Source organism: Tursiops truncatus, chromosome 2, assembly GCF_011762595.2.
Source record: "Tursiops truncatus isolate mTurTru1 chromosome 2, mTurTru1.mat.Y, whole genome shotgun sequence".
Classification (NCBI taxonomy): Eukaryota; Metazoa; Chordata; class Mammalia; order Artiodactyla; family Delphinidae; genus Tursiops; species Tursiops truncatus.
In genome coordinates this window covers 77857063-77884605 of record NC_047035.1, presented here as the reverse complement: position 1 = coordinate 77884605, position 27543 = coordinate 77857063, and the positions used below count along the sequence as shown (strand labels likewise).

General features: G+C 42.3%; 1 protein-coding gene across 3 annotated transcripts in view; it reads left to right on the top strand.

Annotated features, from left to right (window-relative positions):
• The window catches only part of SCG5 (secretogranin V), a 56661-nt gene that overhangs the window by 14953 nt on the left and 14165 nt on the right, over positions 1 to 27543 (top strand). For all 3 annotated transcript variants that reach the window (XM_073800709.1, XM_073800708.1, XM_019935235.3), the window contains one exon: positions 26812 to 26961. In XM_073800709.1, the coding sequence (XP_073656810.1) occupies positions 26812 to 26961 (150 nt within the window). The remainder of the gene's footprint in view (positions 1 to 26811; positions 26962 to 27543) is intronic.

Here is a 27543-nt window from a genome sequence, read left to right as displayed (position 1 = left end):
ACCCAGGCCATCTCACAGGGTTGATATAGCAGTCAGGTTAAATGATACATATAAAAGTGTTTGGGACAATATGAGATATTACTCATATGGGAAGCATTGTTGTCATGGTCATTACCTGCTTCATTCTACCATATGTATTTCTAGGTATAAATGGCTTCAGGGCTGGAAGGTGGTCATGTCTACGGTCATATCCTATGTTCCCTGTTCCCTGTGTCCTCCTAGGCTTGGCCTGGGGAAACTGCCTGCCATAGCTGCATGTAAGACTTTGGAGAAACCAGTACTGTACCCATCCCCCCCAATCCCCCCACCCCCAGTCCTATGAAGTGCTCTACTAGTGTTGACCTTAAGAGTTAGGAACATGTGACTATAGTGAAGAGAGATGCTTCCTGAAAACCAGTAAATAGCAATTTTTCCGTACCCAACCATGCTCTGTTCTATTTCTTATCCTTATAACTATATGTCCTGTGTTTGGCCATGACATGGGTTATAGAAACATCTTTTAAAAGTCAAGAAGACTGACTGTTTAGTCAGCTGCGGAGCCAAGAGCGAAGCATGCTCATGTGCATGTAGGAGATGCTGGTGTGAGAATGGTGTGCAGATGGGTTGGAAAGCGTGTTCTCAGTCGCTTGAGAGCAGACTGTCCACGTGCTGGCGTGACTAGCAGGCCATGATCAGTATGCTTCCCCTGAACCATGCATCCTATCAAAATATCATCTAACACATTTCCATTTTTACTGACTCCATAAGTAATTACTGGGTGCCTACCGCATGCCAGGTGCTGTAACCTTGATACATTTTCAAACCAACCAACACACATCTAATTTTTTTACATAGGATCTTTGTGAAGTAAGAGTCAGTCATTATCTTCTCTTAGCCTGTTAGTAAAAGTTAAACTCTGACCCGAGGAATTGGGTAGTTTTCCTGAGGATCGGGGACAGAACAGGACTGGACTGCCTTTCCCCTCACCCCATCCCCGGATGCGTTTTCCATCGGTGCTCCAGAGGGGTGAGAATGAGAAAACACACGCAAGATCAGGAATGATAAACTGTATTTTCATACACCCCCTCGCTCCAGTGGAGTGGGTCAGTTAAATGGGTGTGATACAGACTGGTATCCGCGGAGCTGCAGGGGAGCGGCCGGGCCCGTGTTCTCTTAACTGTGACTGTAGCAGCCCTTGTCTGAGGAGCTTGAAGTCTAGGTGAGGGAAAGGGACATAAAAATAGAAATGCACACTTTCCACACGCTGGGATAGGAGCTGAGAGTCCAGAATGTGGCTCTCACAGTCACCACGCAGGAGCTCTGAGGGGAGGTAAGGCGTTGCCCTACGCACCCCCCAACCCCGCAAAAAAAAAAAACACAAAAACGCTGCAGGTCAGTTGAAGTTGAGCCGGGCTTCCTTGAGGAAGGATCTTGTGGATCATGGGGACTCAGGTTCAGGCAGGAGGAGGCGGGAGGAAATAGACATTGTATCCAGAATGTGTTGAGTGCAGGGTGGTTAGGGGTGGAGGGGAGGTGACAGGAAAGCTGGTCACTTTGAGGGTTGTCACCGAGTTTTTCTACTTAAGAGCATCCGGGGACAGGGGTACATGGTGCGTGTGACTCTGCCTGTCCCCCTTCTCTGCAGAGTGTCCTGCACCCTCCTCTGTCCCCTTGCAGATAAAAAGGCTGCCCCGAGCCTGGCTGGCAACGGCGGCGGTGGTGGTTTTAGGTGGGAGGTGGGTGGGGTATTTCTTTGTGTCTTGGTCAGATACGTGCGCATTAGGCACCAACACCATTGGGATCTCGGGGGACGGAGGTGGGCGTTGCTTCAGTCACTCAGCGCGTGTGGACGTCAGAGAGAGAATCGAGGGAGCGTGCCTCCCGCCGTGCTCAGCACAGGCTGGATGGTCTGTGGACCAGCTCTTTCCTCTAGCTGCTCCACCTGTTCCGTGTTGGACACACTGGATCGTAAGCTCTCAGGGGGCCAGAGGCTGACCCCTCCCAGCACTTCAGAGGATGCTGGTGCCCAGTGGGTGTGGCAACACCGTGCAGTGAGAACTTTGGCATGGTGTTTGGCCTGAGCAAAGCAGGGTGATACTCCCCCCAGGGCTGGAAACAACCAAGGTGACAGGCTCGGGGCACTACTGGCCATCTCCCCCGGAGGCCTGTCCGAGGTTATCTGCATGAGACAGATTGTGGCTGGGGAGATGGTCAGTCCAGTAGAGTGGCTTGCCCTGTAGAGGCCCAGGGGACCTTCCTGGTCCGAGAGCTCAGCAGGCCTGTGTCAACAAGCCCGGCACGGTTTGGACGAGATGTGAGTGACTCACGTTCTCCACCTGAGCAGCAAGATTGGATGGGCCTGCTGGGAGGAGTCCCTTTGCTGTAAACTACCGCAGACACCCGTCTCCTGAACTGAACCAGCAGGTCGCTTCTCCTGTCTCTTGCTTGCCTGCCTTCTTTTTTTAATCCTTCAGCATTTGACGGGAAGGACCACTTGTGGGTTTGTCCAGACTCTGAATAGCCCTTGGTCGCTGGAGTGTGCAAAAATATGGCAACAGTGCAGGTGCTATTGCCTGAAAATGTTTCCGAAGGGATGGGTAAAAGAGCAGTTCTTCTGATGGTAAATGATGCATTTTACTAATATGAGAAGGATTCTTTGTTTTCGCATGGGGTCAGTGAAGAGGATTTTTGGCAGTTGGTTCTCATTGAACTGGGTCTGTATACAGCACTCTGGAGCCAGGTCAGCGCCTCTGGCTTCTTTTTACAGGCAGAGTTGTGGAGCCTGGAGGTCTGGGCTGTGCAAGACGTGCCTGCAGGCAGGGAGTGGTCAGCTCCTCCCAGCTCTCCAGATCCAGGCCTTGAGCAGAGTAAGCGATCGGTACCTGGTACCCACGCAACTCTCTCTGCAGCCCGCCTACCCACCCAGGCCTCCCCACCCTGCTTCAGAGCCTTCATCTGTGGTCCAAGACGAGTCAGATCTCATCCCTCACCCCCACTTACAGCACCGAGGAGAGCACGTGATGACCGTCAGCCTCCCTCCGATTTAAGCAGAGATGCACACACAACACCTGTGTGTCCTTTGGTGCCCTGTGTCCCCCTCCAGACCCCAGGGTGGACCCAGTGGGCAGTGTCAGGACAGAAGATCAGATTTTCACCTACATTAGCCCCAGTACTTAGAACATTTGCCTCCATGAGTTTTTGGTAGATTCAAGAATTCACTTTTTTTCATCCTATCAACCTGATATTAAAGCTCTAGAATCTGGGGAGAGCACATCAAAGCTGACTTGACTCCAAATATACGTTTGAAAAAGGTAATTGAGGTTAGTTAAAAGGTTAAGAAGCTCTCTTTTTATAATACCTAACAAAAGGAAACACAAAATTGAATACGTAATAGTATTTTTCCTTTAAATGTGGTTCTAGGGGAAGAGAACTAATGTTTATTTTGCATCTACTATGTGCCAGACACCATATATATATATATGCTTACTTTTGCCCTCAGAAATCCTATGGTTACTTTTGCCCTCAGGAATCCTATGCAGATGCTGCTCTCTCACAAGGGCAAGTTGATGTACAGAGTTGGTGAGTAGTTGACCAGGACTGACCAGCTAAGGGGGATACAGATACAGGTCTGGATTCAAATCGTGTGAGTTTGACTTGAGAGCAGGGTTTTCACTCTCAGCACCCGTGACATTGGGCCAGAGACTTCTCTGCTGTGAGGGCTCCATCTCTGGCACCTGCCCTCTACATGCCGGCAGAACTCCCTGACTTGTGACAACCAGAACTAATGTCATCTGTGGGTCAACATCGCCCCCTGTGGAGAACCACTTCTCTGCAGGCTTTATTTTTCCTGGTGCAGCACATTTCAGAAGGAAATTTGGGGTACCTTTAAAGACTCTCTAGGTGGTATGGACTACTTATATTTATAGTAATTTTTCTTATTATAAAAGTAATTTTAAAAAGTAATAAAGGCCACTGTGGATGATTTGGACAATAAATTATTTACAGTCTTACCACGGAGAGATACCTACTTTCAACATTTATTGTGCTTCTTTCCAGTCTCTTTTTCTATGCACATAAATGTAATTAAAAAAAATCATACTGTAAATTTTTTTTATTGAAGTATAGTTGATTTACAATGTCGTGTTAGTTTCAGGTGTACAGCACAGTGATTCAGTTATACATACATATATATATTTTTCCAGATTCTTTTCCCTTATAGGTTATTACAAAATACTGAGTATAGTTCCCTGTGCTGTACAGCAGGTACTTGTTGGTTATCTATTTAATATGTAATAGTGTGTATGCATTAATTCTAACCTCCTAATTTATCCCTCCCCCCCATACTGTAAATATTTTAATCTGGATTTTTATACTTAATATGATATCAAGAGCCTTTTTGTTTATCATTTTTAAAAATCACTGTAATTATTCTTAGTAACTGAATTATATTCTATTATATGTTTATCCCACGTTCAGTTAAGTATTCCCCAAATACAGGACATTTAGAGTTGTTCTAGTTTGTCCCCATCAAAAACATTGCTTCAGTGATCATATTTGCATATGAATCTTTGTGTAGACTCCTGATAAATTCTCTAGGGTATATATTTCTATGAAAAGAAAAATTGGGTCAAGCTCCATGCATATTTTTAGGCTCCATTTCCTACCTACTGTTAGATTGATTTCTGTAAATGTTGGAGTAATAGGGCTGCTCTCTCTTCCTCTGTTTGTGGGAATCTTGTCTCCCTTGTTAACTATTAGTATTACCTTTTTAAATCTTTCGACAGGCAAAAATGACACTCATTGTTTCAGCTTGTATTTATTTGATTACCAGCAAAACTGACCATCTTTCCATCTATTATGTAGCTGTTTGCTTTTCATATTCTCCAAAATATTTGTTAATAAGGTGCGTTGTTCTTTATTAGATCGGATTGTGACTAACCACTTTCAGATTTTGCCTTCTTCACAGTGCAGGCTTATAACTGAAGTTCCTTAAGCTTTTTAGCAGCAGTTGAAGGGTTGGACTCTGGGAAAGGATTGGGAGAAGAGATGGAAGGGAATGCTTGTGTATAAATTGGAGTTTACCTAAATGAGAATTAACTGAACCCTGAAGTTGGCAGAAGAAAACGAGAGAATGGCTTATGCCTGAGGTCCTCAGACAATGAGAGAGGAGGTAGCGCAGAAATACCTAGTCAGAGATTTCCTGGGTTGGCCACCAGGTGGTGCCATTGTCCTGGGACAATTTGGGATCTGGTTTGGGAGGGTGGGAGGAGGGTCATAACAAGTGGTCACAGGTGAGTGAGGTGATAAGGAGGCTGAATGCCAAACACGGAGGACATTCACCTGTTGGGTGTTTGTGATTAACCTGCCAGTGATCACAAGTTGGCATGGTACGTGTGTGGGTGTGTGTTTATGTGTGTGTGTGCAGAGGAGGAAGGGAAGGTTAGGGCTGGTTATTTTATTTTATTTTATTTTAAATGTTGAGCCTTCTTTTAATTTATTTTATTATTTTTGGCTGTGTTGGGTCTTCGTTTCTGTGCAAGGGCTTTCTCTAGTCGTGGCAAGCGGGGGCCACTCTTCATCGCGGTGTGCGGGGCTCTCACTGTCGTGGCCTCTCTTGTTGCGGAGCACAGGCTGCAGGCGCGCAGGCTCAGTAGTTGTGGCTCATGGGCCTAGTTGCTCCGCGGCATGTGGGATCTTCCCAGACCAGGGCTCGAACCCGTGTCCCCTGCATTAGCAGGCAGATTCTCCACCACTGCGCCACCAGGGAAGCCCAGGGCTGGTTATTTACTTATGTATTTATTGAGATATAATTCACATACCATACAATTCACCCATTTATGGCATACATTTTAATGGTTTTCAGCATATTCACATCACCACAGTCAACTTTAGACCATTTTTATCATCCCCAGAAGAAACCCCATTCCCCTTAGCCATCACCACTCCTTCCATCTCTGCCCGCCTCGTCCCCTCCCTTTACTTCCTATTCCCCTTTCCCAACCCCTGGCAACCACTAATCTACTCTATGGAGTTGTCTACTCTGGACACTTCATATAACGGGATCGTACAATGCGTGGTCTTTTGTGATAGGGGTGTCCTCTGGCTGCTGTTACTTGTCCCAGCCAACACTGCCCCAGCTGATTTTGTAACAAGAGGCATCAGAGTAGCGGGATAGACGGTTTCAAGTGCTGTGGCATTTCCAGGCCTGTTAAGATAGAGAAAACTACCGAGAACAGCGATATTCTCACCCGCTGGGTAATCAGAATCAGCTGGGAAGCTTTTAGAATTAAAGATCCCTGGCCCCCAGTATCTCCAGGAATGTAAATTTGGGAGTTCTGGGGAGTTGGGGCTGCTGAGGATTGTTTTTTTTTTGGGGGTGCCCCAGGTGATTCCAATGATTGTCCAGCTGTCAGCAATGGACAGTCAAGTAATGGAGAAAAGGAAACCTGGTTTGGAATGGAGGCATGAGGAAAAAAAAAATGACGTTTCCCTGCAGACCAGCTGTACCAGCTGCAGCTTCAAATCCACTGCCTCTCGTGGGAAGGGAGCTGCACGCTCGTGATCACCACGTCCACACGCTACAAGCCTGGTTCATGTCAGAGCGTCATCTTTGACTCGGCATGACAACAGCGCATTTTTTGAAGGCCATCAAAGCCGGTGACATCAGCCTTATTTACTGTTCGGCTGGCAAATGTCTGCAGTGGGGTGTAGCAAAAAGAACACTGAATTAGAAGCCAGAAGCTCACCAGAATACCCCGCTGAATACTCCCTGGGGCTCTTGTGAGCATCTGGTGAGAGTAGGTGAGAGGTGTGGCCTACAGCATAAATTAGGGTATTGGAAGCACAGGACGAGATGGGGCTTCAGAGAGCATCTTGTCCACCTGACGCGTTTCACAGTAGAGAAAATTGTGGTCTGGAGAGGTGAAGTTCCTCACTGAAGGTCACATACCAGCTGTTAGCAGTGCAGCCGGGACTGGGGCTGGGGGTCCTTTGCTGCTTTCTTTTCCCACTGTATCTTCTCCACATCTCTCTCTTTTGAGACTTGAGGAATCCTATGCAGTTGCTTGTCATTTTCGGAAGCGAGGAAACCCAGGCCTAATTTGTCCATGGTTCCAGAGCTAATTGATTTATATTTGCTTTGGATAAGTAGGAGTTAAAATAATGGCAGATAAAAACTCCACGATGGTATTCATGGAAGGCTTTTAAGAACAGCTCAGAGCAGATCCAAGCTTTGTGAGGCCTGAAGCTTATGTAATTTGGAAACTTCTTTAAGGCAAATAACAGCAAATTACAAAATTAGGTCCAGGGCCTTGGAAGCAGTCTATGAAAATGTGAGGTTCTGAATCTTCAGCTTCATTCACTTCACTGTAAATCCACCTCTAGGAGCAGTTATAGCAACTAGTCATGTGTGTTCTGCTAGAATTTTTTGTTTGTATAAATAACACATAACCTGCTGAGAACCGTTTAGTTACCTCCAGTCTCACAGAACGGAGGCCATTCCATCAACGAATATGTCTTGAATAGCTGCTGTACCTAAAGAATACTGAAGGGGGGAGTTCCCTGGTGGCTTAGTGGTTAGGATTCTGGGCTTTCACTGCTATGGCCTGGGTTCAAACCCTGGTCAGGGAACTGAGATCCCACAAGCTGTACGGCCAAAAAAAAAAAAAAGAAAATACTGAAGGGGACAGAGAGAGGTCAGGAGGGCTACAGTCTCACTTAGGAGATGAGGCTCCAAAGCATAATAATAAATCCATAATAATTTCTTCACAACTGTGGGCTGGGCCAGGGATGCCTAAGGAAACCCAACCTCTATCTGTGCCTCCAATTTGGGTCTCAGAGACCCTTCTTCCTCTCATAATCATTCTTCTGCCTCTCTCAGGTGGGGAATAGACGTCAACATAAGTAAAACCCTTAGGATTTCTGGATGAAAAACTTTTCATGGTTTAAATGGCATTTCTGTGGTTGCGCAACCCTCCCCAACTCACCCCAAAGTCCCTTAAATCTCAAATCACTGCCTTTAAATGAATTAAAAGTACATTTATTCATCAGGGCCCCTTTTCCCTAAAACTGTGCCTGATGCCACTGAAGTAGTTGGAATACCATGAGTATCCTGAATAACCTCTATGCAGATTTTCAGGATATTTATTTCCATTTAGTAAGGCATCTGTCTGTGCCCAATTCTGTTTTATTTAATTGATCATATCAGCATTAACTCCTGTATTTTAAAAAAAAAAGAGTGGTTTTTGTCACCCTCGGAAAGATGTAACATGGCTACAGAGATAAATCTAGGGTCACGAGGGGACCTAGTTTAGTGGAGGGTGTTTTTGTGATGTTTGTTTTATTTCATTTTGTATTGTTACACTTAGTTTTATTGAATTCCTTGGAGAAGTAAGGAGTCAGAGCTGTGAGTCCCATTAGGTAAAATCAAGTACTGTTCGTGTCTTATCGAAATTTCCCTTTCCATTGGTGGGAGGAATGGCTGAGCCCTTGGTATCATCCAAAGCTCACTTTGTTTTTCGTGGCAGTTTTATTATTATTCAGAAATGAGCCTTCTGGAACGTTAAAGCACGAAGGGGCATTAAAACCTTGGGAGGGTTTACAACATCTCCTTGAAGTGCAGGGTGGAGTGTTCTGAGCCCCTGGTTTGAGGAATGGCTGGATCCTTCTGGTGTCATAACCAATCCCATCACTCTTGTGACCTTCCCTGTTTTGAATCATGGATTTCAAACATCCTCAAAAGCTCTTCTCCGGTAATTCCAAAACTCTTAACAAATCAATCCTAAGAAAAAATAAACAAATATGCAGAGGAGCAGAAGGATATTTAGGATATGGTTCTAATTAAAATTTTTAAGTTTTCCTTCTCAAAATCTTGTATAAGACATTAAATATGAAAAAACAAGCCTCGGAGTAGGAAAGCAGTCAAGGCCATTACCAATAGAGATTTTGAATTATATAGTAACTAAATAGTTCATTTGTTTTTCTTCTTATTAACACCAAGAGAACCAAGTCATGGCTGTAGCTTTAAAATATCGAATGGCTGTCTATTGAATTGGGCATACATAGCGACGTATCATATAAGATGCAAATCCATCCTCCATCAGCCTATGAAACAGTGAGCCTGCTTGTTGTTAGATGGCTTCTAGTACAGGGACTACAAAAGAAGCACATCTCGTGGGCACTCTCAAACTGCCCGAGGTAGGTTGGAACCATCTAGATGCTTGCCTGTCGCACAGTTACCTTGTGACGATCAGTTTGCCAATTCCCAGGCCCATTTACCTCTGTTCCAACTGTGCTGGCCCTTTGGCTATTTCTCTGTTTGTTGACACCTGAATCCAAGGGGAAAGAAACGAACATTTATTAAGTGCTGTGTTTGTACAAGTTAATCTTCTTAATGAAGTATTGTTATCACCTCTGTTTTACAGAAAAGGAAAATGAATATTTCAAGGGGTAAGGTAACTTGTCCAGGATCACATTAAGTTTTTAAGTATGCAGCACATGTATTGTAAAATTACAACAACTTAATATTTGCCAAGATCCATGCAAAAAACCTCACAAGGCCTATTTTATTTTATTTTTTTAGTTTTTATATTTTATTATTTGTTTTATTTTTTATTTTTAAATTAAATTTGTTAAATTATTTTATTATTTTAAAATTTATTTGATTGATAGATTTATATTTTTTTTTTTTTTAATTTTATCCTCATACCAACCCCTTCAAATTGGCATTATTTGTATTCTCATTTTACAGATGAGGTCATACAGTAGTGTGATGGAGCCAAGATTCAAACTCAAGCATTCAGACTGCAGAGCCTCCACTTTTGCCTAGCATGCCTCACCTCCTCTGTGAACTTGAGCTGTGCACACAGACCCCAGCCATGGGTGACTACTACACACTTGACATATGGCTGGTTGGAATTGCGATGTACTCTAAACTACAACCCAGATTTTGAAGGCAGTACCAAAAAAGAAAAAAGAAAGAAAGAAAGAATGCAAAATATATAGGTCATTTTTTATATTGATCACATGTTGATATAGCAATTTGCATCGTTTGGAATACATTTTTCTAGTTATTAAATTTAACTTCATCTGTTCCTCTTTATTTTTTTGAAATGAGACTACTAGACAATTTTAAATTACCTATGTAGCTTTCATTATATTTCTATAGGACAGAGCTGCTATCTACTATTGCAAGTAAAGAGAGACTATGAAATTTAATTGTTTCTCATCAGTAGTTCTAGTTAAAATTTTGGTTGGTAAGGTGGGTGGGGAGGCTGAAGCCATTTAAAAATCTTTTAAATTATTTTTTAAGGCTATTTTAAAATGTAAGTCTGGATTTATGAATGAATTTGAATTCTGCTTTCTTCACTCCCATTACCATTTGTGGGTAAGAAAGATTGCCATTTTTAAGGTTCAGAAGAAACGCGTGAGTTATCACTTCAGTGTTGCATGGCGTATACCCTTCTTCTGTCCTCCCTTGTGGGAGCTGCTTCCACTTTCCACACAGCTTTGTGACAACCAACTTTGTGTCTCCTCCAGCATGCCATGAGCCCCTAGCTCCAGGTATGGTGCTTGGCACTTATTTTATACTCAGTAAGTAGCTAAGCATTTTTTGTTGGTTTTGACGTTGTCTTATTCCTTTTTAAAATTGATGGACATTTAGTTTATTTCCACTTTTTGGCTATGATGGATAATGTTGCTATGAACATTGAGTACGAGTTTTGGGTGGGTGTATGTTTTAATTTCTCTTGGGTATATACCTAGACCTGGAATTGCTGGGTCATATGATAGCTCTGTTGAACCGTTTGAAGAGCTGCCAGATTGTGTCCTGAAGCAGCTGTATCCTAGTACATTCCCATCCACAGTGTGTGACGATGTTGTTTTATTCTTAATAACGTCGCCAGGCAGGGATTACATGGCTACAAAAGGAAGAAGTTGGAAATATGTGTGTGAGATGGGAAAACTACAGGCCAGAAAAACTATACCAAATGTTTGCGGAGGATTTAGTCCCGGTGCCCACCCCTGCCCACCAACCCTCCTACACACACACCACCTGCCCTCTCCTCCCGAGGCTGCAATTCAAAAACAAAAAAGAAAGAAAGAAGAAAGGTAATAACTGCTAGAAACTCAGAAAAGAATGTCCTATAAGGAGATCACTGTTTGTCCAAAACAAATGTTTATGCTAGCTCTTTATAAGATGCTTAGTTACTTATAGCAGCTTTGGATGGAGAAAGGGAAACAGGGGATCGATAATGCAGATACCAATTGGTAAGACCAGGTGGGATCGTTCTTTGTCATGGCCCAGAGGCCTTCCCTGACCGGAATTGAGTCCCTTTGTCTTAATCTACAGACAAGGGTACTGCCATAGGAAATGATTGCATTCCTGGGCATGTACCTTCTGGGCTAGGTTGCTGCTCCTCTGGCCAGTACAGAACCTCACAAAGGAGGCTCTTGACACCAAGCACATGACTGCTAAGCCCTGTCACCTCCCATCTCCATCCCATCCAAAATGGACCCGCCATGGCCTCTGCTACCCTTTATTCACGCCTCCTTCTCAGCTCTGTGTTCCTAGTGACCTGCTGCCCCTGTAACACTCAAGCTGGTGGGAAAGAAATTATCAAAGAGCTTTAAGTCTGGAGCAGGGGACCACCTCCACGATCCCAAATGGCTTGTCGTTGACGTCACCTGTCGGCTCACGCAGTCATTTTTTCCCTATTTTCTACACTTCTGCAGCCCTACTTCTTTTTCCTTTGTGTTGGAAGCTATTTCCTTGGATGCTTAATCACTAATCATGAACCTTGCAGCCATTTACTTGGCTCCGGTTTGGCCTCTGATGTCCTCCTTACGTTTATTTCTGCCTGCCTATCAGGATCGTCACTGCCATTGTCCTTCCTCCTGACCTGAGAACCTGACATAGCCTGCTTGTCTCTTTAGCTGGTACACCAGGGGGACTGGAACTCCTGTTAGTGGAGTCATGACTTTAAGTTAAAATAATTATCCCAAGAATTCTCTAAGGTGTAAATATATTATACAGGAGCAGAGTACCACGGGTTAATTCATACTTCTTAGTAGAGGAATGACACCCAGGATTTGTGTCAGGAATGACGCCCAGGCTCTGGACAGAGGATGTCATCAGTAAGTAAAGTTTCAGAAAGGAAGATGCGGTTGGGGGCTTTGAATAGTTGGAGACAGCAGGACTCCTGGATGGAACCAGGTGCTAGGGGGTCCAAGTTCATAGTTTGACTTTTTTACCAATATCCTCACCTACTACCAATCCCCCCACAATTTTGTCTGTAGTCCCATTTTTTCAACATTAGTTGATACCTCAACTTAAGCTCCACTGCCTCCCAGTTAAGTCATATAATTTCAGCAAGAATCATAGCCCACAGGTTTTAAAGGACCCTAAATGGGTTTTAACCTCAGTACAAAAACATACCTGGCCTCCATACAAATTGCCAAATAGAGACTTCATTTCAGGCAGCAAATGAAGTTACATGAAGGGACTGAAAATGCTACTGTAAATTACCTGTTAAAATGATGTTTTCAAAACCCACAAAATTCACAGCTACCCTAAAAATGCCTCATTTTCAAATTAATGTATTTTGCTTTAATTTGGAGTTTTGGGGTGTATGTGTTGGGCAGGGGCGGGGCTTGTGGCTGCAGGAAAATGAGTTAAATTCACAGAATAGAATCTGAACTTTTGCAAATGAGTAAACAGCCAAAACAAACACCACTTTGGAAAAAAATACACATTTTCTCCTTTTGAAAAGCAAGCAATGCCTAAGCAAAATACCTTAAAAGTGAACTAAAAAGCTTTTCTAAAATAAACAACTCTGCTTGTGATCCTAAATTGGGACCATATGGAGATGTGAAAGCTACAAACGCAGTACACTTCAACCCCGACTTTCTGCCTTCACTGTTTGCGTGCCTCCCAGTAGAAGCTGATAATGTTGCCTTTGGTCCCAAAGGAGCCTGAGTCTTTTAGATCCTAGGATGAGGGAGGAAGCAAAAGAAGAAAGAAAAGCCATGAAAACAAATGCCTTTCAAGACAAAATATCAACAGTGAGTTTCATTTTTGCTTCCCTGCCAACAGGCGCAACTCAATTCAGATCTGTCCGGTATGTATAGGATGATGCCGCTGAAATGGGGTGCATTGGCCAGTGATGCAGGCTACGTGGGTAAGTCCCTGTTGAGGGACCAGGCTCGCACTCAGAGCGTTAAGATAGCTTTAGCAAGCTGCCTGGACCAGCCCCCTGCCCTGGGGCAAATCGATGAATAAGCCAGTTCAGCATAGATAGAATCATTCCTTTGTTTTTCTCAATTACCAAATGTTGTGTGCTTTGGGGTCACTTGTCATGAGTTTAGAGAATGTGAATGTTGCAACATAAGTCCTCACCGTTCTAAACAGCCTAAACTACATTCTGTTACTAGGGAGGAGAGTTGAGGACATAACATCCATCTCTAATTGTACGTGATCAGATGCTCATTTTCTCATTCTAGGATACATGTTTCTTTTCCCCCACTGTGCTCATGGTCTGTTTCATGAAATTGGCACTTATATGTGTTTATGTGGATGTGTTTTGTCCCCTGTAAGTAGATGGCAAAGCCTTGAGAAAGAGATTATGCTGCCTGGTTGAGGCAGAGGGGTGCTTGCCCTGAAAAAAATGAGTAGAATGAGTTCAAGCATTAATTTTTTAGTTTTTAGTGGATGAGGAGGCGCTGCTGTAAGTAAAAAAGTTCAACTGTTTTTGAGCCCCTGTTTCTCACTGCCCCAAATACAGAACTGTGGGCATCAGAATGAAAAATAAGTAGGATAGTGAATTTGGCCTCTGTTAATTGTGCTGTTAGGAAACATGGATTGGATAATGAAAGCAGTTAACATTTATTGAGTTCTTACTACATTTCAGGCACTTAGCTATGCAATTAGCAAATTATGCCCAAGTGAAAAAGGGTTTGGGATGTCATCAGATGTGCGAGAGCATGTGGATTTGAACCCAGGGCCCGAAAAAAAGGGAGGCTATAAAGGTTCTTTATATAAAAGGTGCTCTCTTGTCTGTGGGTCTTAGTAAATGAAAATTAGTTGCTTTTCATAACTATGTTTGAATTTTAGGACTCATTTCTCACCAGGAATCAAAGCAAAAAAGGCCTTAATGCACAGTTAGTTTTGAGAATGGACATGTACAGAAAGCTACTTTTAAAAGAAAATTTTATTGAAGTATAGCTGATTTACTATGTTGTGTTAATTTCCTCTATACAGCAAAGTGATTCAGTTATACATATACATATATATTCTTTTTCCTATTCTTTTCCATTATGGTTTATCATTGGATATTGAATATAGTTCCCTGTGCTATACAGTAGGACCTTGTTGTTTATCCATCCTATGTATAATAGTTTGCATCTGCTAACCCCAAACTCCCAGTTCTTCCCTCCCCCACCCCACCTCCTCCTTGGCAACCACAAGTCTGTTCTCTATGTCTGTGAATCTGCAGAAACTACTCTTAATTGTTTTCATTTCTTCCTTTTATCCCACTTAAATTATTGGGCTTGAAGGAAGAAGAAACAAATGTCAGACATCAAAAATTTAAAAATCTCACCCATTAAGTGGGCCATTTCTTTCAGGTATTTTTCCCCCGTTAATAAGGGCTAAGTTGTTTGTCTCTTTCCAGCCCTTTCTCCTTGCTTCTGTCTTTGCTCCAGTGCAGACAGTCGTGTGCTTGCCTGAAACTTGCCTGAACGCTGCGCTAAGGAGAAACCCATGGCTGTACGGGAGGTGACAGGTTACAGTCATATCTCATTTTATTGCACTGCACAGATGTTGCGTTTTTGACAAATTGAAGGTCTGTGGCAACCCTGTGATAAGCAAGTCTATCGGTGCCATTTTCCCAACAGCATTTGCTCACTTTGTGTCTGTGTCACATTTTGGTAATTCTCTCAATAAATCAAACTTTTTCATTGTTATTGTATTTGTTATGGTGATCTGTGATCAGTGATCTTTGATGTTACTACTACGCCTTGCTGAAGGCTCGGAGGATGGTTAGCACTTTTTAGCTAGACGTTTTTTTGTTTGTTTGTTTTGTTTTTTGCGGTACGCGGGCCTCTCACTGTTGCGGCCTCTCCCGTTGCGGAGCACAGGCTCCGGACGCAAAGGCTCAGCGGCCACGGCTCACGGGCCCAGCCGCTCCGCGGCATGTGGGATCTTCCCGGACCGGGGCACGAACCCGTGTCCCCTGCATCGGCAGGCGGACTCTCAATCACTGCGCCACCAGGGAAACCCAAGACGGTATTTTTTAATGAAGGTATGTGCATTTTGTTTTAGGCATGATGCTATTGCACACCTAACAGACTACAGTATAGTGGGAACATAACTTTTATATGCGCTGGGAAACCCACACATTTGTGGGACTGGCTTTATTGTGATATTTGCTTGATTGTGGTGGTCTGAAACTGAACCCGCCACATCCCCAAGGCCCGCTTGTTGTCCTCCAAGCTGAGAAGTGACGGCACTTTTTGTAAAAGTGTGTTTATAGGTTGTGGGAAAAAACCCGCAAGCTTTTGGGGCCAGCCAGCCCTTCCTCCTTAAGCCCCCTCTGTCCCCTCATGTCTAGCCGGGGCTGCCTGATCACAGCACCCACACCTGCCCTGTGGCCTCGGAAACCAATATGAGGGGCCCTGCCTGCTTCACTTTTCTTTCCTCCTCAGCCCCCGCCGGGGGCCTTTGCTGTCTTTCGGCTTTCTTTCCCCTTTCTCAGCTGCCCCCTCCTTTGCCCCTTCAAAGGGACAAACCAAAAGAGGGCAGCATTAGTTGGGATCACCTCTCTGGCTGCTTCAGTCTCCCAGACCGTGAACAAAAGGAAAGCTGGACATCGCTTTATGAATGATGTATGGAGACACGCGGTTGGAATGAAGGCCCAGACCGCAGTGTATTTTTAGCATCTGCTGTTTGTGGTAACATAAGTGAAAACTGCTGGATCCGTTCCCTTCAGCCGAATGGCTGGTATTCAGGCGAGTGTGCCCGCTGCCTGCCAAACTCTCCTCACGGAACTCCTTCTTTAGGAGGAAGGTGACCGGCTCCCTGGCACCAGGCTGCCCCGTCGCACGGTCCCCCCAGCGGCCCCAGCGCGGGGCTGCGGGTGAGACTCCTGGCTGCGAGCTTGGCAGGGTGTTGCCGGACTGTGAAGCCGAGTCTGCAGGGCAGGGGCTGTGCCTGGCCACTCTCAGCCTTCTGGCGTGAGGCTGGCGCTCAGACACGCGGGACCCACGGTGGGGAGGCCCGCGGCTGCAGCCCTGTCTTAGAGTCACCCCGCTGGTGCCTGGCTCGAGGGGGGCCGTCGACCCCCGCCCTGGTCGCTGACACTCTGGAGCCTCGGAGTGAGCTAGAAAATACGAGAGAGGCCCCTTTCATGCGGATAGGCCGTGCTACCAACTATTGCTCGGGAGCACGAGCTGATCTGTGGATGATGGACGGCAGGAGGCCCTGGGAGGGCTCTCCTGGTGCCTGGAAACAGCGCTGGGATCCCAGGCTCCCAAAAGCACTGACTCGCTGAGCGGCTTTAGGCAAGTAACGATCTCCTAGGACTCCCTTTCTCACAGTTACGAGTAGTAACTCTCGTCCCACTGACCTCACGAAAATGGTTTTAATAAGGAGATGAAAGTACTTTGAAAGTGTTGAAATCAGAGCGTTACAAAAAGGCGGGGGAGTGGTGCAGCCCCTGTTCATTTTTTTCTTTTCTGACCAACCTTGACTTCTACCAAAACTAGCCCCCTCAGCCCCGGGCTCTTGCATCGTGGCGCGAAGCAATGGGCTCCGCGGAGGACGTCGCTTATTCCCTGAGAACATAACCTTCGTGCTTCATGAGCAGGTCTTTACTTCCAGTGCCCACAGAATTAATTAGAATGGGAAAGGGTGCAGTGGGCTCCTTTTCTTGTGAAATGTGTGCGAGTGCCTCTATAATTAAAATACAACCTTAAATAAAGGGACTTCAGCTGTAGCTAGAGCTCCCTTATCTGAAACCTCAAGTGACTTTTAAAAAGCCTCTCAGCAGCCGTGCTGAATGTCACAAACTCCATGAACCAAAGTGGTCACTCCAAGGTCTCTCTCAGTGCTGACTCTTATTTTGCATATAATTCGAATAAGTCTGGCTCTCTGGTTTTCGAGCCCTCGCGGCTGAAGGTGTGGTTAATGGAGCAATAGCATCGGCATCACCTGGGGGCTCGTAAGAAATGCAGAGGCAGGTCCACCCCATCTTTTGATCAGACTCTGCATTTTGACGAGATCCTCGTGTGATGCATATGTGTGTGGTGAAGCAAATTTGAAGACAGGACTTACAGGGCCTTGACCCACTCCGTTTATTTATTTATGCACTGAGCTTTATTATGAAAAGCACTGGGGATGACTGGGATTAATAGCTTACAAAGAGGGAGGAGACAAAGAACTTTAAAAGCCCTAGCAGCTGGGACCGCTTAATACAGTTGTATTGCTGTATGTATTTTAATGCTCTGAGAACACACTGCTACAAAACTACACAGTCACGGATATTCCCAATACTAGGCCCAAGTTATCAAGAAGAGGTAAAGCCATATTTCAAAGCTGCTGTGTAGAGTATTTACCTAAAATTCATGGTGAAAATTTTCCCTTAAAGTGGTTAAATACATGAATATTCATGTTAATGGGGATGTTTCAGTTATCTGGATACTATGTGGAAAACCACATTCTCCAGTAAAGAGATAAGTGAGACGTTACTATAATTGGAAACCCCAGTTCGCTCAGATTTTATTGTTTTTGTTTTGAATTTTATTTATTTTTTTATACAGCAGGTTCTTATTCAGATTTTGTTTTTTATGCACTCATTTAGGAGAGTTAGATGACATCAAGATAAGGTGCGATACAGAAGATTTACTGCATAACTAAACAGCTAAAAAATTCAACTGTTATAACAAAAAAAAACCCATGACTGTCCAGAGCCGGGTAAAATTTTAGGGGTCAGTAAGTAGTATTCAGTTTTCATATTTTCATTTACTAGATAATGACAACTGATCTTCAGAATCACTAAGGCAGGAAAATGGATTTGAAACTGAATGGAGTTTTTAATTAACTAGAAGAGTGAGTGCCTTTTTCTGGATAAGTGATTATTGGTAGTGCTGGCTCCCGGCTGGTGGTCCTCTGGAGTCTTGCTGGGAGCTGCCATGTTGAGACCAGCCAAGGCTACAGGTGGCAAAGCATGGAGCTGAGGCTGATCAGATAGCTGTCTGAAACCAACAAGATCAACCACCCATTAGAATTGCCAAACTAAAAGGACACGCAGAGGAGGGAGTATCCCATCACAAAGCAGGGATGGGAGTGCGGGAAAGAGCTGAGAGATGTTGGAGAAATTCCCCAAGATGTGGAAACAGCCTTGGCAGATTTTTATGGAGGGCTCCAGTGCAGGCCAAGAAGGAGATTTAAGGGCCTTGGCCTAGGTCAGACCAACCCAGGTCCCTTTCCCTTCTTCCCCTTCCCTGCTCTCCCTTGCCTCTGAACATCACAACTGACTGGCATTTTATTGCCACAACAATGCAGAGAAAACCTACCAATGATTTGATATCTAGAATTTGAAAATAAACAGCTGGGTGGTCCCAGTTTTATTGTATAAAGCAAGGTTTATATAAGCAAAAGGGCTTATAACTTATTTGGCAAGAATTAAATATTTTCTGTCTATTCTAGAAACATGTGGGTGTGACGGAAACAAACAAAGTATCATCACAGGATAGAAATAATTAATTGCCTGAAATAATTTAAAAGCTGTAATGAAAGATCCTGTCTTTGCCAATGGCATTATTTTCCCAAATCAAGGGGGCTCTAGACTTTGGAAACCTCATGGACTCTTGACTCATCTCTCCCTTGTGCACTGTTTGAAATTTCTCTTATTTCTACTCATGCTGTGGCCACCCCAACCCCAATCCTTATCGCTTCTCCCCTGAGTTGTTAGCAATAGCCTTTTATTAGGTCTTCTTAACTTCCTTCCAATTTACCTATGTACAGTGGTCTTCAGGGTGCAGTGGATCTGGAGTAGAGGGCATTGGAATTTTGAAAAACTCCACAAGTGATACTGATGTGCACCCCGAAGTAGGAAAGGGAGCTTTAAACTGTTGATAAATTAATGTTCTATACAACATCCAATTATTATATCACTCTCCTGCCCAGAAAGCTTTGGTTGCTATTTGTTATATCAATTCATACTTTTCGGCTTGGCATTGGCCTTCTCCTCTCCCATCCAGCTTCTCCCTTCCCCAGCAGTGCTCATCGCTGGTGCTCAAATATCCCATGCTCACACCTACCTCTGTGCCCTCGCGTGTGGTTTTTTCGTTGCCACCTGTAAGGATGGATCCTGTCTTTCATGATTCAACTTAAGTGTCACCTCTTCCATGGAAGTTTTCCTGGAAGGTTCCCTATTTCCTGAATGTCTACATCATTTATAGTCTATGCCATAATGAATTATATCAGGGAATGTATCTTATCACGTACCACTGGCTTATTGTGTTGGTGTTAAACAACCAACTAGAATGAAGAACCAAGTAGAGAGCAGGAATCGTGTCTTTTATGTTTGTGTCTTCTACAGCACTGCACATAATCATTGGCACGTTCTTCTTGCAGGCAATCCTCCACATCTTAGATCTGGGTTAGATGTTTCTTCTCTACACACCTGTGACATCTCACTGTATCCCAGTTACACTATAAGTGCATCACAACTCTGCATCTTAAATCTGCGCTTCTTTTTTTATTGAGTTATAGTTAATTTACAATGTTGTGTTAATTTCAAGTGTATAGCAAAGTGACTCAGTTATGCACCTATATATATATAATATATATATATTCTTTTTCAGATTCTTTTCAGATATATTCTTTCAGCTACATTCTTTTTCAGATTCTTTTCCATTATAGGTTATTACGAAATATCGAGTATAGTTTCCTGTGCTATAGAGTAGCCTATTTTATATATATTAGTGTGTATATGTTAATCCCAAACTCCTAATTTATCCCTCCCCCTTTTAACCCTTTCCCCTTTGGTAACTATAAGTTTGTTTTCTATGTCTGTGAGTCTATTTCTGTTCTGTAAATAAGTTCATCTGTATCATTAAATATGTGTTTCATTATGTATCTCTTACAGACTGTAAGCTCTGTGAGAGCAGGGCCCATATTTACCTGGTTCATCACTGACCCTCTAGTCCACGTCTTGATGTGTAGTATGTACTCAGTACATATTTTTTTAAGCTGACTGAATAATGATTTAAAAATATGTTTGGTTGAGTATGAGACAAATGGACGAAATAGCATCCATGGCATCCTAACAGTTTGGTTGACTTGGTTTCAGGTGCAATAGATCAGCATAATCTAAACATTATACTGAACCAGATAACTAGCATTTGATTGTATACTCAATTATATCTTTTTCTAATTATTTTCTATATGTGGTTACTTGTCTATAAAATTCAAGCTCTTGGAGAGCAAAGGATAGCATTTTTTTTTTACTTCCATCTATCTCCCATAGTTCCTCAGTATTTCTTGATTTGATGTCATTAAATATAGTTTTAAAAGAGCCTGTGTTATAATGTATCTGCCTGGTGCTAAACATCTGTTGCTTCCTAACAAGAGTACCATTCATTCTAATGGCACTGGTACACAGAGGTAAACAGAGCCTTGGCAGGTCTTCCATAAAGGAAACTGTGTTTGCTTCTTTCATTAATTACTAATGGAGCATTAAGACATGCACTCTTTCTGAAGCCAAGTTGGATATTTCCTGGCACTTAAGGCTAGGGTGCTTTCAAAAGTTGAGACATGTATTGACACACCAGAAGGCATGCCCTATAGCAAGCACAGTGGTGGCTCTAATGCCAAGATTGTACAGAACTTCGAATATATCAATACCAAGTGTACTGATCTGTCTCTCTAACGTTTTGCAGGTCTTGGGTTAATGTGAGTTAATAAATGTGAATTTCTAGAATGTCTCTGAAGGCAGGCACCTCAGTGTGAATTGGAAAAGTCATCAGAGAGATAAAGAAAGGTTAAAAATAAAAGAATGATCAAAGATTCACCAGACAAAACAACAGAATGAGAGTGGCAAAGCTAATAGAAGAAATATGTATCAAGATATGATTTGTCACAGAGCTGGAGGAATCAGGCTCCCAGACTTCAGACTATACTACAAAGCTACAGTAATCAGGACAGTATGGTACTGGCACAAAAACAGAAATATAGATCAATGGAACAGGATAGAAAGCCCAGAGGTAAACCCACGCACATATGGTCACCTTAGTTTTGATAAAGGAGACAAGAATATAAATGCAGAAAAGACAGCCTCTTCAGTAAGTGGTGCTGGGAAAACTGGACAGCTACATGTAAAAGAATGAAATTAGAACACTCCCTAACACCATACACAAAAATAAACTCAAAATGGATTAAAGACCTAAATGTAAGGCCACACACTATAAAATTCTTAGAGCAAAACATAGGCAGAACACTATGACATAAATCACAGCAAGATCCTTTTTGACCCACCTCCTAGAGAAATGGAAATAAAAACAAAAATAAACAAATGGGACCTAATGAAACTTAAAAGCTTTTGCACAGCAAAGGAAACCATAAACAAGACCAAAAGACAACCCTCAGAATGGGAGAAATTATTTGCAAATGAAGCAACTGACAAAGGATTAATCTCTAAAATTTACAAGCAGCTCATGCAGCTCAACAACAAAAAAGCAAACAACCCAATCCAGAAATGGGCAGAAGACCTAAATAGACACTTCTCCAAAGAAGATATACAGATTGCCAACAAACACATGAAAGGATGCTCAACATCACTAGTCATTAGAGAAATGCAAATCAAAACTACAATGAGGTATCACCTCACACCAGTCAGAATGGCCGTCATCAAAAAATCTACAAACAATAAATGCTGGAGAGGGTGTGGAGAAAAGGGAACCCTCTTGCACTGTTGGTGGGAATGTAAATTAATACAGCCACTATGGAGAACAGTATGGAGGTTCCTTAAGAAACTAAAAATAGAACTACCATACAACCCATAAATCCCACTACTGGGCATAAACCCTGAGAAAACCATAATTCAAGAAGAGTCATATACCACAATGTTCATTGTAGCTCTATTTACAATAGCCAGGACATGGAAGAAACCTAAGTGTCCATCGACAGATGAATGGATAAAGAAGATGTGGCAAATATATACATTGGAATTGTACTCAGCCATAAAAAGAAATGAAATTGAGTTATTTGTAGTGAGGGGGATGGACCTAGAGACTGTCATACAGAGTGAAGTAAGTCAGAAAGAGAAAAACAAATACCGTATGCTAACACATATATATGGAATATAAATATAAATAATTAAATGGTTATGAAGAACCTAGGGGCAGGACAGGAATAAAGACACGGATGCAGAGAATGGACTCGAGGACACAGGGAGGGGGGAGGGTAAGCTGGGATGAAGTGAGAGAGTGGCAGGGACATATATACACTACCAAATGTAAAATAGATAGCTAGTGGGAAGCAGCCACATAGCACAGGGAGATCAGCTCGGTGCTTTGTGACCACCTAGAGGGGTAGGATAGGGAGGGTGGGAGGGAGACCCAAGAGGGAGGGGATATGGAGATATATGTAGAGCTGATTCACTTTGTTATAAAGCAGAAACTAACACACCATTGTATACCAATTATACTCCAATAAAGATGTTTTAAAAAAAGATATGATTTGTCCATTAATTTTTTACTTTGCCAATTAATAACACAATTAAAATGAAGAATTTATACTCTTGGACATGCCAATTAGCATAGCATCAAAATGCTAAAGTAAAAATGGTGAGAAATAAAAGATACTGACAGACACTTATTGGTAGTAATAGATTTTAACACATAGCCATCAGATTATGATAAAGAGATAAAATATGAATAAGGATATAAAAGAATATGATTAAGAATGTTGAATAATTGGCTATATATTTTTTAACATATTTACTTTATATATTTATTTTTGGCTGTGTTGGGTCTTCGTTGCTGTGCGCAGGCTTTCTGTAGTTGCAGCTAGTGAGGGCTACTCTTTGTTGCGGTGCGCAGGCTTCTCATTGCGGTGGCTTCTCTCTTGCAGAGCAAGGCTCTAGGTGCGTGAGCTTCAGTAGTTGTGGCTCGCAGGCTCAGTAGTTGTGGCGCATGGATTTAGTTGCTCCGTGGCATGTGGGATCTTCCCAGACCAGGGCTTGAACCCATGTACCCTGCATTGGCAGGCAGATTCTTAACTACTGCGCCACCAGGGAAGCCCTTGGCTGTATTTAGATGTTTATGGATTATATAAAAATACATCTTAAATACTCACAAGGAAAATTTATAAAAATAATATCTTTTTCTTTAAATGTAGAAATTTTGCAGGCTTGCTCACAAAACAACCCAGTTACTTTACAGTGTCTATATTTGGAAGATAGAGGAATTTGGAATTAAAGGAGATACAATTATCCTTTTAAGAATAAATGTTAATCTGGACTTCCTCGATGATCCAGTGGTTAAGACTCCGCACTTCCACTGCAGGGGACGCAGGTTTGATACCTGGTTGGGGAGCTAAGATCCCACGTGCCACGCTGTGAGGTCAAAAAAACGAAGAAACAAACAAAAAAGAATAAATGTTAATCAAACATAATAAATTAAGACAAAAAGATGCAATGTCACTTCAAAGAGACCATATGATTCCCAGGACACTAAGAGCTAGCCATGATCCTACTGAATATATTAATATTTCCAAAGAAAAACTGTGTTGATCCAAAGGGGAGCTAGTTCAACCAAAAAAGAGAAAAATATAAAGCAAGTGTCAGAGGGCACACCTTGGCTCAGCTCATCCAGGGGAAAATAGAGCCTCACCCAGCTAGACTTAGGTAATATAAACTATTGGCAAGACCATTCTTCTCATGAAGGTGGAAGTATGGTTACCTTAGCCTGATTTTGTTCTAATTTCATGCACATCAAACAAGAACCTTTTGATTTGGCCCTTTGTGTATAGGTCTATGTACAGGGTGATTGTGCATCAAGGAAGCTGTGTCACAATATGGTTAATAAATAGGAATTCATTCCTGAAATGGCTGCTCTAGGGTTGGAAAAGTAAGGTTCCTGAACCTTATAGGATATTAAGGCTACAAGAGGAGAGTCCGGAAGTTGATATGCATTATATTTAAGTAAAGCAAGTTACACAACATAAGTTGCTCTTATTCACTGCTGTGCCTTGGTATTCAGAGCAGGTTTTGGCATCTATGGGGCACCTAAATATTTGCTGAAGGAATGAAATATGTGGGGAAGAACAGAATCACTTAACAAATGGGAAAATGGTTAATTATTTTACATGCACTAAAACACATAGCGTATAGATTACAGAGTTAATTCTTTCTTTTCTTTTTTTTGAAGTATAGTTGACTTGCAATATTATATTAGTTCCAGGTGCACAGCGTAGTGATTCGATGTTTTTTAAAAATATTTATTTATTTTCCTTTTTTTTTTTTGGCTGCGTTGGGTCTTAGTTGCGGCACACGGAAATTTTGTTGAGGCATGTATGATCTTTTTCATTACAGCATGCAGTCTGCTTGAGTTTCTCTCTAGTTGTGGCATGGGCTCCAGAACACATGGGTTCTGTTGTTTGCACATGGGCTTAGTTGCCCTGAGGCATATGGGATCTTAGTTCCCCGACTAGGGATCGAAACCGCATCCCCTGCATTGGAAGGGAGATTCTTTACCACTGGACCTCCAGGGGAGTCCCAGTGGTTCAATATTTTTATAGATTATGCAATGTACAAATTTATTATAATATCATTGAGTATATTCCCTATGCTGCCTGTTACATCGCTGTGACTTTTTTATTTTATAACCTCAAGCTTGTGCCTCTTAATCCCCTTCATTTATTTCACCCAACCCCCTGCCACCCCCATTCCTTTCTGGCAACTACTAGTTTGTTCTCTGTATCTGCAAATCTGTTTCTGTTTTGTTATATTTGTTCATTTGTTTTGTTTTTTAGATGCCATATATAAGTGAAAACATACAGTATTTCACTTAACTTAATACCCCCAGGTCCATCCATGTTGTCATAAGTGGCAAGATTTCGTTCTTTTTTATGGTTGAGTAATATTCCACTGACTCTCTCAATAGATAGATAGATAGATATAGATAGATAGATATATTCTTTATGTATATATATGTATATATATATACATAAAGATATATATATCTTCTTTATCCATTCATCTGTTGATGGACACTTAGGTTGCTTTCATATCTTGGCTGTTGTAAATAAAGCTGCAATGAATATTGAGCTGCATATATATTTTTGAATTAGTGTTTTCAGTTTCTTTGGATAAATACCCAGGAGTGGAATTGTTGGATCATATGATAGTTCTATTTTTCATTTTTTGAGGAACCTCCACCCTGTTTTCATAGTGGCTGTACCAAAGAGTTAATTTTAAAAATAGAAAAACTGAAAGAAATATCTAAATGTTGATAGTACTTTTGAAGTGGCAATGGTTTTGTAAGTTTAGAAGGTGAGGAGAAGTCACAAAGGATAACAACAAGTCTGAGTGAATAAATATTAAAAACTTATGTTAGCAAACTATCGATATTACAAATTTAATAACCAGAATTCAGTCAGACAACATGGGGAAGTGTTTGCAGGAAATGTAATGGCCAAAGGCCTGATATCTTTATTATGTAAAATGTTCATGCAAATTGATAAGAGAAACACTAAAATTCCAAGAGCATAAACAGACAACTCACAGAAAAGAAATTAAAGCTAGTAAATAAACACATGGAAAAATATTTGAGCTAGTAATCAAAGACATTCAAAATAAAGCAGTAATTTTTCTAAAAGATTTTAAATTAGCAAAGACAACATAAAAATTTATTTTTGTAGAACCCAATGCTGGTTAAGATGTTATAAAAATGGTATTCTCAGATTTTGTTGATGATATTTTATTAATTGATACCTCCTTTTTGGAAAACAGTTTGGCAATATAAAGAGCCATAAAGTATTTATAGCCTTTGACCCAGTAATTTGACTTCTGGGAGTCTCTCCTGAGGAAAACGAATCCAAAATATAGAAAAAATTAAATGCCCAAGAGTAAATTGGGAAACACTAAACATCCCACAAAGTGGGAATGATTAAAATGTTGTGGTAGAGTAGAGCCACTGGATAGAAGACTACATATTCATTTATAATCGAGGGCATAGAGACCATGCAGCCACATGCTTTAATAGTAAGTGGAAAACCAATAAACACTTAGATATAAAAAGATGTGCAGAGAAGAAAATTGAAGCAAATGCACCCAGTTTTAAGTGGTTGATCTAGAATGGCAGGAGGACAAAGACCTTTTCCTTCATCTCCCTTTTTTGTGGTCATTGGTTGTCATTCATCCTGTTCTTTTACCTGGATGCCAGTCGCATCCTCTTCTCTTCCCTGAGCTCCATGCCCAGCTTCCAAACCCCAGCCCATCTGTGTCAGTGCCACTCAAGCTCCAACTCGTTCAAGAAGCCCTCCCCGTCCTATCAGCCAGATGAAACACTCCCTTTACTCTGCTCCCAATGCTATATTTTAACTTGTCTATTATAGCACATATACAGTGTGCCCTGTGTGGAAATGATATATGTGCAGTATGTGTCTGTTTCCACAACTAAAATTTTAACCCCCTAGAGGGTAGGAACTGTTGGATTTCCTTTTTTCTCTCCACAGCCTAGGGCACAGTGCTTTGTCTGTATGGTATGCCCGATAAATATTAGTTGAAATGAATGTCATTGCACTGACATGAACTACTTCTGATTCCCTGGCAGGTGGAGCTCATGAAGGTCTTCAGCACTTGGGTCCCTTTGGCAACATCCCAAACATTGTGGCAGAGTTGACCGGTGACAACATTCCCAAGGACTTCAGTGAAGATCAGGGCTACCCAGACCCTCCAAATCCCTGTCCAGTTGGAAAAACAGGTAGTGGGCATGCCCTTGGGTTCTCATGAAAGGTAGAGCCTTTGGGAGGAAATTTAAAATTCTAACATTGGCTGCACACGTTCAGAGAAATAGTATTTCTATTCCGATGAGCCCCTGTGTATCTGTATGTGGGTTGGAAAGGGAAGTTGATTCTAGAACTCTTGGTGAGTTCTGGTGTTCCGATACACCCACAGAGGACTCCCCTAGCCAAGGCTTTATCTTCTGTCTCTCTCCCTCTTTGGGAGTTGATGCTCTTTTCTGCACTGGCTCCAATTTTAATAAAAAGGGAGAGGGATTTTCTCTTTTTTTGCCTCTTCTACGATACAATCGCTGCCCACTTTTAGTGTCTTTGGAATTTTTCAGTATGTGGATGATCCATGCTCATTTGTTTTCCTTACCTTCTCTTGACAATCGATATCTCAACTATGTTGTAACCAGTGAACATCTATCCTGAAATATTTCTTTGGGGGCTGGGAGGCGGCATGAGAGAGGGGGGGCCCTGGAAGGCAAGAAGTTGGTTAAGGGAGAAGGTTGAAACTTTCCTTGCTCCTCATGTATCGCTCCCACTTTCCTACCACCCAA